An 11,353-nucleotide genomic window follows, 5' to 3' on the forward strand; every position below is an offset into this window, starting at 1 on the left:
AAAAAAAAAAAAAAAAAGAGTGCTAGGATTACAGGTGTGAGCCACCACTTGACCTCCTTTACTTTTTTTTCCCTTATTTCATTGTCAAAGTCATCTAGTACATTGATATATAGTGGCTGTAACAGATAGCTTTATCTTGTTTTTGATCATAGAAGATTTTTATATTTTATGAAGTATGATTTGTGCTATTCTTTGGTTGTAATAAAAAATAAATAACATAAAATTTAACAATTTTTAAGTGTGTAGGCATTGAAAGGAAGTAGAGCTCTTTGGGAAAATAGCTGATTCCAGAACTAGGGGAAAAAAAATAGATGAGTCTCTGGATGGCACATGTTGCTCAGTGGGTAGGGTGCTGGCCATATACACCGAAGCTAGCAGGTTCAAACCCAGCCTGGGCCAGCTAAAACAACAATGACAAATGCAAAAAAAAAAAAAAAAATAGCTGGGCATTGTGGCGGGTGCCTGTAGTCCCAGCTACTTGGTAGGCTGCGGCAAGAGAATCGCTTAAGCCCAGGAGCTGGAGGTTGGTGTGAGCTGTGATGCTACGGCACTCTACCCAGGGTAACAACAGCTTGAGGCTCTGTCTCACAAAAAAAAAAGAAAGAAAGTAATAGATGAGTCCCAAATGTCTTCTTTGCCATACAGTAAAGAAATACTCAAAGAATGGTAGGAACATGTCAAAAGGACACAAGAGGCAATTTGAATGGGCTCCTACTGGCCCATTCTGGGACAATTAGAGCAATAAAATAAAAGAACTAGATCACAACTCATTGAATAAAATAGGAATCCGTGAGTCTATACTGATGCCAATAAATTAATCATCTAGCAGTTTGGTGATAAATGGGATACTGCATATTTACATGATTTCAAAATGGTTCTCCAGGGGGAAAAAAGAATAACTTTACATTGGTGAAACCTTTCAGATTACCACCTTAATCAAATAACCAAAGGCAACCACCAGTATTGAGACAAATCAAAATCATGTGCTACCTGATAGGGTACAGTGAGAAAAATACAGCATCACAAAATATATCCGCCAAAGACCCATTCTCAGCCTAATTACGATAGAACTTCAGACAGTCCCACTTGAGGGACATTCTACAAAATTACTGGTCTATACTTTCCAAAAGTATAGGTAAGGGCACAAGAGTCAAAGAGATACTGGTCCCACATTGAAGAAGACTAAAAAGACATTACAGCTAAAAGCAGTGAATGATTCTGGATTATTAGAAGTGACAGGAAAGTGGTGAGAAAGGAAAGTGGTGTAAGGATTAACTGGTATTTTTGTGCTCTTTTTACAACTTTCTTTTTTTTTTTTTCTTTTTTTTTAAGAGACAGAGTCTCACTGTATCACCCTCGGTAGAGTGCTATGGCGTCACAGCTCACAGCAACCTCCAACTCCTGGGCTTAGGTGATTCTCTTGCCTCAGCCTCCCGAGTGGCTGGGACTACAGGTGCCCGCCAGAATGCCTGGCTATTTTTTTGTTGCAGTTTGGCCGGGCCAGGTTTGAACCCACCACCCTCTGTATATGGGGCTGGCACCCTACCCACTGAGCCACAGGCACCACCCTCTTTATATAACTTCTCTATAAATTTAAGATATATATGGTAGTAGCTTGAAAGTAAAATAAGGCTCGGCGCCCATAGCTCAACCGGCTAAGGCGCCAGCCATGTACACCTAAGGTGGCGGGTTCGAATCCCCAGCCCGGACCCGCCAAACAACAATGACAGCTGCAACCAAAAAATAGCCGGGCGTTGTGGCGGGCGCCTGTGGTCCCAGCTACTTGGGAGGCGGAGGCAGGAGACTCGCTTGAGCCCAGGAGTTGGAGGTTGCTGTGAGCTGTAATGCCACGGCACTCTGCCCAGGGGGACAGCTTGAGGCTCTGTCTCAAAAAAAAAAAAAAAAAAAAAAAAAAAAAAAAAAAAAAAAAAGAAGATTGATGTGAAGCTATAGGATCTGGAATTTCCCTTACTGGAAGGTTTCTAGTGGATTCAATTTCTTTCATAGCTATTGAACTGTTTATATTTTCTTTGATCTTCTATCAGTTTGGTGAGTTTGTATGTTTTTAGTGATTTGCTCATTTCATCTAAATTTTCAGATTTTTTGACAAAAAGTTGTTCCTGGTATCTTTTATTATTGTGAATGATAATGTATTTTGTATAGTGATTTCTTTTTGTTCCATCCATTAAATTGCCACCTTTTTTTTTTTTTGAGACAGAACCTCAAGCTGTCCCCTTGGGTAGAGTGCTGTGGCATCACATCTCACAGCAACCTCCAACTCCTGGGCTCAAGCGAGTCTCCTGCCTCCACCTCCCAAGTAGCTGGGACCACAGGCGCTGCCACAATGCCTGGCCATTTTTTGGTTGCAGCCATCATTGTTGTTTGGCAGGCCAGGGCTGGATTCGAACCCACCACCTTAGGTGTATGTGGCTGGCGCCTTTGTCACTTGAGCCACAGGCACCGAGCCTAAATTGCCTTCTTGTTGGTTTAGTTAGTCTCACCAGGGATTTATCAATTTTATTAGACTTTTCATGGAACCTACATTTGGCTTCACTGAGTTTTCTACTGTATATTTGTTTTCTGTTTCATTAATTTCTGCTCCTTTTCTTTCTTCCTCCTGCTTTCTTTGTGTTTAGCACCCTGTTTTACAACTTCTTGAGGTAAATGCCTAAGTCATTCACTTTTAGTTTTTCTTTTTTTTTTTTTTTTGAGACAGAGTTTCATTATGTCACCCTTGGTAGAGTGCTGTAGCGTCACAGCTCACAGCAACCTCAAACTCTTGGGCTTAAGCTATTCTCTTGCCTCAGCCTCCCAGTAGCTGGGACTATAGGAGCCTGCCACAATGCCCAGCTGCTTATTATTGTTGTCATTGTTGTTTAATAGGCCCTGGCCAGGTTTGAACTCTCCAGCCCCAGTGCATGTGGTCGGCGCCCTAACCACTGAGCTACGGGTACCAAGCCTATATTTAATATTTTTAAGAACTGCCAGAAAATTTTCCAAAGCATCTGCACTATTTTTCTTTCCCACCAGCAATGTAGGAGGGCTTCAGTTTCTCCATATCCTTGTCCACATTTGTTATTGTCCATCTTTTTGATGGTAGTCCACCTAGTGGGTGTAAAATAGTACCTCATTGTGGTTTTGGTTTACATTCCCTAGTGATTAATGTTGAACATCTTTCCATGTGCTACTGGCTATTTGTGTATCTTCTTTGGAGAAATGTGTATTCAAATCTTTTGCCTATTATTAAATTAGGACTATTTTTTAATATATTAATCATAAATAGAGATAACAATGGCCTTTTTGCATGCAGTTCATCACTTTACATGTTTAATTAAGTCATATAATTAAAAATAAACAGTACAATGACATAAACAGGTTTGAGAACAAATATAATCAGCCTTTGGCTTGGTAAGCATTGAACTAAACTGGAGGGAGCAGATTATCTTATTAGTAGCCTGTGTTTGGCAGACCATGGACATTGGTTAGCATGTCTTTTCTTTTTTTCTTTCTTTTTTTTTTTTTTGAGACACAGCCTCAAGCTGTCGCTCTGGGTAGAGTGCCATGGCATCACAGCTTACAGCAACCTCCAACTCCTGGGCTCAAGCGAGTCTCCTGCCTCTGCCTCCCAAGTAGCTGGGACTACAGGCGCCCACCACAATGCCCAGCTATTTTTTGGTTGCAGCCATCATTGTTGTTTGGCGGGCCCAGGCTGGATTTGAACTCACCAGCTCAGGTGTATTTGGTTGGCGCCTTAGCCGCTTGAGCCACAGGGGCCGAACCAGCATGTCTTTTCTTAAAAAGATTTTTTTTTTCTTAGCTGGGTGTTGCAGTGGGTGCCTGTAGTCCCAGCTACTTAGGAGGCAGAGGCAGGAGACTCGCTTGAGCCCAGGAGTTGGAGGTTGCTGTGAGCTGTGATGCCACAGCACTCTACCCAGGGGGATAGCTTGAGGCTCTGTCTCAAAAATAAAAATAAAAATAAAAAAAACTTGATAGATTTAGGTGGTACAAGTGTTTTTTGTTACACAGGTGAATTTTATAATGCTAAAGTCAACTTTTAGTTGGTCGGCATGTTTTGTAGAGGGAATGGAGTACATCAGTATGCTGAGTTAGTTAAGTGGTTGTTGCAGAGGAGACCTTGTATAGGTCTGCAAGGCTGGGATAGCTATGACATAAGAAGTGGAGAAGGTACTTTTGGGAAAGTCATGTTCTTAAAACCATGTCAGTGAGCGGTGCCTGTGACTCAAAGGAGTAGGGCACCAGCCCCATATGCCGGAGGTGTTGGGTTCAAACCCAGCCCCGGCCAAAAACTGCAAAAAAAGAAAAAAAGAAAAAAGAAAACCATGTCAGGTATATAATAAGCAGCTTGATAAAATTAAGCCATTGATAGTACCATGATTACTTTTATCATCATATGGATGTCTGGAAAATAAGAAGGGGCATAGATCTGACTTTTGTCCCTCTAATGCAGATCCTACTGTGAACTGAAGCTCTTCTAAAAAGAGCATTGTAGGAATAACTAAATGTGGTACATTCACATAATGGAATGCTTTTCAGAATAAAATGGTATGGGCTATTGATATACACAAAACTTGGATGAATCTCAGAGGCATTCTGCTGAGTGAAATGGCAGAAGACAGTCTCAAGAGGTTGCATTATTCATTTATAGGACTTTCTATGAGGTCAGGCAATTAAGTTCACAGACTCATCCTAGAAAAAGTACTGCATACCTCATTGCTGAATATCACTACAGTCACCTTTGAAGTATTCCCTGTGGGAAACTATACACTGACACCAAATTTTGGAACTCATTTTCTGGAATGACTTACCAGAGCTTTTGTCATATAAGATAATGACAATTAAGTTCATGTACTCATCCTAGAAAACATACTTTGAAAGGTAGACCAGGCACTGGCATCGGTGAATAGATTTCCAAGGGAAGTACTTCAAAGGAGACACATTGATATTCACCAGTGAGGTACATAGCACTTTTTCTAGTATGAGTTCTCGAACTTAATTAGCTGTCCTCATACAAAGGCAAAATGATAGTGATGGAGAATAGATCAGTGGTTACCAGGGATTGGGGATGAGGGGAGGCTGTGATTGAATTGCTATAGCATGAGGGAGTTTTTTGTCTGCTTCCTGATTGGGTGGTAGTTATTCAAATCTATGCATGCGTTAAAATTCATAGAACTGTATACCCCAAACAGTCAAGTTTATAGTAGGCTTATTTTTAAAAAGTAAAAACAAAGCCTTAACAAGTAAAGGGCCTTAGGGCGGTGCCTGTGGCTCAGTGGGTAGGGCACCGGCCCCATATATGGAGGGTGGCGGGTTCAAACCCGGGCTGGCCAAACTGCAACAAAAAATAGCCAGGCATTGTGGTGGGCCTGTAGTCCCAAGCTACTCAGGAGGCTGAGGCAAGAGAATTGCCTAAACCTAGGAGTTGGAGGTTGCTGTGAGCTGTGATGCCACATAACTCTACTGAGGGCGAGTTAAGACTGACTGTCTCTTTTTTTTTTGGCTGGGGGCTGGGTTTGAACCTGCCACCTCTGGCATATGGGGCCAGCACCTTACTCCTTTGAGCCACAGGTGTCGCCCAAGACTCTGTCTCTTAAAGAAAAAAGTAAAGGGCCCTGTGGCAAGCATCCTAGTGTCCAGGTGTCTCAGTTGGCCTGACCCTACCTGCTAGCCAACTGGCATTTCCCTGGGAGCACAGTATGTGTCCAGGCCTGGTTCCTGGCTTCCTGGCCCCCAACCCATCATTACTCACTGGCTTTTTCTTCCTCATGTTAGATTGGAGCTGGAGGGAGCATCACGGGGCTGAAGTTTAACCCTCTCAATACCAACCAGTTTTTCGCCTCCTCAATGGAGGGAACAACTAGGCTGCAAGACTTTAAAGGCAACACTCTACAAGTTTTTACCAGCTCAGACACCTGCAAGTGAGTAGTTTAACTAGTAGGGGAAAGGGCTTCTAAGCTCTAAGTGTAGTTCTGGCAAGAGTGTCCAGATCTCATTTCCTTTATCCAAACATGTTGCCAGGAAGAAAGGAAAGGTATTAGCCACCTTCTACACTTTCTACTCTTCCTTCTCTTTTTCAAACTCTTCTGGCTGCTCTTACTTTGGTCCAGGTGCACTGCTGCTTGAGAAGGTGTTCTGGAGCCTCAGCTTTTCTGTTCATCATACCTACCAGTGTATTAGACTTCACTTAGACACTCACTAGACAAGTCAACATGGCATTGGCTAAGAAAGCCACTTAGAGAATGGAGCAGGAACTAAGAACTTCAGACTTAATTCCCTCCATTCACTGGGGTGTTATGGATAGGTGAAAGATGCTTAAGTGGATAGAATCTTGTTCAAAAGTGCTCTGGACTCCACAGGAGCAAGGGCTGGAGAAATTAACAAAATGCTTGTCACTTTGCTTTCTAGCTGGAGACATGACTCTCAATGCTCCCTGAGGAATTAAATGAAGTTGTGGGGGTCTCACTAGCATGAGATGTCCTAGGCTGCCTCATGCATAAGAAATATGTATGTGTGCAATTAGGAAAGACTCAACTACAGGTTACTCTAAACCTTTCCACTTAAAGATATCCATAGGGGGGCCGGGTGTGGTGGCTCTGAGAAGCCAAGGTAGGTGGATTGCTTGAGCTCAGGAGTTTGAAACCAGCCTGAGCAAGAGGGAGAACCTGTCTCTACTAAATATAGAAAAACTAGCTGGGCATTGTATCAAGTGCCTATAGTCCCAGCTACTTGGGAAGCTGAGGCAAGAGGATTGTTCAAACCCAAGAGTTTGAGGTTGCTGTGAGCTACGATGACGCCACAGCACTCTACCCAAAGCAACAGAGTGAGACTCTGTCCCTCCCCCACCCCCAAAAAATGTCCGTAGGGATGGCAAATGGCAGTACAGCATGGATTTGAGGGTTCGATAGAAAAACTATGAATTGGAGCTCTTCTGGCTGGGTATCAGCATCCCTGAATTTCCCATCCAATCCTCCCATCTTCAAGTAGTTTGAGGGACTAAAGAGCTCTGGGTTGTATATACTTTTTTCCATAAATGCTTTGAAGGGGGCAGTAGTTCCTTTCCATCAGCTCTTAGGGGCAGAGCTGGGCAATCTCTGTTTGATTTGTCATCTCTTTTGGCCCATAGGATGGAGAGTGATGGGAAAGAGCAGTAAATGAGTTTTCCACAGAACGCAAGGCTGTGGGGCACAAGCATGCCTGGGGCTTGTCTCACATTTCTGAGCTTTGCCTGTTTCAGGGACTCCTCCTAGCTGAAGATTCTGGTCCCAGCAGTAACTAGACAAGTTTCTGAGCCCCCATCATCCAAGTCCCTCTGTATAGATAGTAAACAAGTCAGAGTGTTCCTCACTGGGAATCCATGGCAAGGCATTATTCATTCATTCAACAAATATTTATCAAATACCTAAAACTGTGGGTTAGACACTAGAGCTGCAACAGTACATAAATGGACCTATCTTTGTCCCTAAGAATCTTACAACACAGTCTCTCCCTCCAGTGTCTGGTTTTGTAGCCTGGATGTGTCTGCTGGAAGCCGAATGGTGGTCACAGGAGACAATGTGGGGAACGTGGTCCTGCTGCACATGGATGGCAAGGAGGTGCGTTGTCTGTAACCCTTTTCCTCCCTTACCCCCACTTCGGTTCTGTGTCCCCACCTGAACCGAGCTCTTCTCTGCAGCTTTGGAATCTCAGAATGCACAAAAAGAAAGTGACCCATGTGGCCCTGAACCCATGCTGTGATTGGTTGCTGGCCACAGCCTCCGTAGATCAAACAGTGAAAATCTGGGACCTGCGCCAGGTTAGAGGGAAAGCCAGCTTCCTGCACTCGCTGCCGCACAGGCATCCTGTCAACGCAGGTGTGATATCCCATATCTCATCTCTGCTGCAGACCATGCCTGTCTGACCACTACTGGGGTTTTTCCTCAGTTCAGAAGCCACTAGATCAAACCTTTGCCCCTGATAGCATCTGCCAAGTTGCTATGTTAAAAGCTTTCTTGCTCCAGCTGCCAATGTTGGGTGCTGAATTTCTAGATTTTTTTTTTTTTTTTTTTTTAGATAGAGTCTCAAGCTGTCGCCCTGGGTAGAGTGCCATGGCGTCACAGCTCACAGCAACCTCAAACTTTTGGGCTCAAGTGATTCTCTTTTCTCAGCCTCCCTAGTAGCTGGGACTACAGGAGCCTGCCACAATGCCTGGCTTTTTGTTGTTGTTGTTGCACTGTCATTGTTCTAGCAGTCCTGGGCCATGTTTGAACCTGCCAGCCTTGGTGTATGTGGCCGGCACCCTACCCACTGAGCTACAGGCGCCACCTCTAGAATATTTTTATTCACAGCACAGATTCACATCTTCCTTTCCACTCCTGTCTGGAGAAGAGTGGGAGGGAGGGTACCCGTGCAAGAGAAGGCCTGTGAAGCCCAGGATACCAGAGGCCTTGTGGTTCCTTTAGCTCAGGGGCTTTTCACTTTTCCAGCTTGTTTCAGCCCTGACGGAGCCCGACTCCTGACCACTGACCAGAAGAATGAGATCCGGGTTTACTCTGTCTCCCAGTGGGACTGTCCCCTGGGCCTGATCCCACACCCTCACCGTCACTTCCAGCACCTTACACCCATCAAGGTGAGTGATGGGGCAAAGAAGCTCACAAAAGGAAGCTGTGATCATGAGGGCAGCCAGGTGTGCCCACACTGGGGAGGGGGCAGGTATGGTAAGCCTGTGACCTCCCCATCTCTTCTTGCCCCAACACAAAGCATCTCTTATACCTTTGGCTCGCTCTGCTCCTTTTATCAGGTTTTCTTTCTTTCTTTTTTTTTTTTCAAAGAGACTGAGTCTTATTATGTTGCCCTTGGTAGAGGGCTGTGGCATCATCGCTCACAGCAACTTCAAACTCTTGGGCTTAGGCTCGGCACCCGTAGCACAGTGATTATGGTGCCAGCCACATACGCTGAGGTTGGTGAGTTCAAACCCAGCCCAGGCCAGCTAAAACAACTGCAACAAAAAATAGCCAGGCGTTGTGGTGGGCCTGTAGTCCCAGCTACTTGGGAGGCTGAGGCAAGAGAATCACTTAAGCCCAAGAGTTTGAGGTTTCTGTGAGCTATGATGTCACAGCACTCTACTGAGAGCAACATAGTGGAACTCTGTCTCCAAAAAAACCCCTAAAACAAAAAACTCTTAGGCTTAAACAATTCTCTTGCCTCAGCCTCCCAAGTAGCTGAGACTACAGGTGCCTACCACAATGCCTGGCTATATTTTTGTTGCAGTTGTCATTGTTGTTCAGCTGGCCTGGGCTGGGTTTGAACCCATCAGCGTTGGTGTATGTGGCCATGGTGTATCAGCGCCATAACCACTGAGCTATGGATGCCATCCCCTTATTGGGTTTTCTTTGTCTCTCTTATAAGCTGTTTTCCTACGTTTTTATTTTCAGTTCAGCCCTGATCTCATTGTGTGTGTTTGTTTTTTGAGACAGAGTCTCACTGTGTCACCCAAGCTGGAATGCAGTGGTATCAGCCTAGCTCACAGCAACCTCAAACTACTGGGTTCCAACAACACTCTTGCTTTGGCCCGAGTGTTAGGATTACAGGTGTTAGCCACTGCGCCAGCCTCATTGTGGGCATTTTCTAAGATCCCGATCCTCTGTCCTGTCTTCTGTTTTGGGTGCCTGTGTATACACTTAATCCACAAACTAATCTTCACATCTTAGTTTGACTTCAAGGTTTAGGGGGCTTCTGATAATGGAAATAAGCCCTTTATTTTCCCATCTATTCTCAGGTTCTTGCTAATGGCTTCCCTATCCTTAGTCCCCAAGATTTATAGCCTTCAAGTTCTTTGGCTTTCTTTCCCAAGCCCCCATTAGCGTGAAATCTGCCAGTTGTGCTCTAGTAGTTTATTTTTATCCAGAACCACAGATCTTCTTCAGATGGTCAGGTTTCATGCCTGTACTTCTTGTCAGTGTCACATAGTGGTAGCAGAGCACCAGCTTTAGGCAGTTAAATATCCTTAGGTTAGAGTCCTTAGGCAAATTACTTAAATTTTATTTTTTTGAGATAGGGTCTCATTGTACCTCTCAGGCTAGAGTGCACTGGCTATTCACAGGCACATTCATAGCTTACTACTGGTTTCAAACATCATCCACCTCAGCCTCTCAAGTAGTTCATACTATAGGCACATACCACTGTACCCAGCTAATCTTTTCTATTTTTTTAGAGACAGGGTCTTGCTATGTTGCCCAGGCTGGTTTTAAACTCCTGGTCTCAAGTGATCTCACCTCAGCCTCTCAAGAAATTCCTTATATTTTGGATCTGTTTCCTCATCTATAAAAAGGGAATAATAGTATCTAACTGATAGGGTTATTGTGAGATTGAATCAGTATACTTAAAGCACGTGGCACCATGCCTAGCTCCTGGTAAGTATTCAACAAATGATGACTTAGTATTGAGTGGTATCCATGTATCTCAAATCAAATCCAGGCTCTTAATAAATAATGTCAAGAATCTTGCCTTAGTTGGTGTTCCATCTGTCTTCATCTCCTACTCTGTATCTAGCTAGATCACCCTGCATCTTCCTATGTGTAATTTTTTTTTTTTTTTTGAGGCAATCTCACTTTGTCGCCCTCAGTAGAGTGCTGTAGTATCACAGCTCACAGCAACCTCCAACTCTTGGGCTTGAACGAGTCTCTTGCCTCCACCTCCCAAGTAGCTGGGACTACAGGTACCTGCTACACCACCAGGCTATTTTTTGTTGCAGTTGCCACTGCTGTTTTAGCTGGCCAGGGTCAGGGCTGGGTTCAAATCCACCACCCCCATGTGTGATTTGTTTATTTCTTTTTTTTTTTTTTTTTTTTTTTTTTGAGTCTCACTCTGTCACCCTGAGTAGAGTGTCATGGTATTCTCATAGCTCACAGCAACATCAGACTCTTGGGCTCAAGCGATCCTCTTGCCTTAGCCTCCTGTGTAGCTGGGACTATAGGCACCTGCCACAACAATCAGATAATTTTTCTATTTTTGGTAGAGATGGGGTCTCACTCTTGCTCAGACTGGCCTTGAACTCCTGAGCTCAGGTGATTCACCTGCCTCAGCTGCCGAGAGTGCTAGGATTATAGGCATGAGCCACAGTGCCAGGCCAGTTCTGTTAGTCTCCTTGCCATCTTAATTGTGAGCAAAGCATTATCCCACTTTCCACCTCCAAAGAATCATCTAACATTTGGGAGTAAGTTAGGACACTGTCTAAATATACCGTTGATTACCATTCCTCTGAATTATTTGTTTTATCCACCCCATTCCCATTCTTGGTGAACCACTGTTGATTTTACTCCTGATTTTGTCCCAGATTACTGGAGAGCTGAGGTCCCAG

The 11,353-nt window shown here is 44.2% G+C and overlaps 1 protein-coding gene across 1 annotated transcript in view; it reads left to right on the forward strand.

The window, feature by feature from the left end:
• DDB2 (damage specific DNA binding protein 2) overlaps nt 1–11,353 on the forward strand; it is a 22,636-nt gene that overhangs the window by 9,543 nt on the left and 1,740 nt on the right. Inside the window, exons 4-7 of the mRNA XM_003781288.3 lie at nt 5,791–5,936; nt 7,511–7,610; nt 7,691–7,868; nt 8,481–8,623. Coding sequence (XP_003781336.1) covers nt 5,791–5,936; nt 7,511–7,610; nt 7,691–7,868; nt 8,481–8,623 — 567 coding nt within the window. The remainder of the gene's footprint in view (nt 1–5,790; nt 5,937–7,510; nt 7,611–7,690; nt 7,869–8,480; nt 8,624–11,353) is intronic.

Source organism: Otolemur garnettii, unplaced genomic scaffold (genome assembly GCF_000181295.1).
Source record: "Otolemur garnettii isolate 467f Iridium unplaced genomic scaffold, OtoGar3 scaffold00001, whole genome shotgun sequence".
Taxonomy (NCBI): domain Eukaryota; kingdom Metazoa; phylum Chordata; class Mammalia; order Primates; family Galagidae; genus Otolemur; species Otolemur garnettii.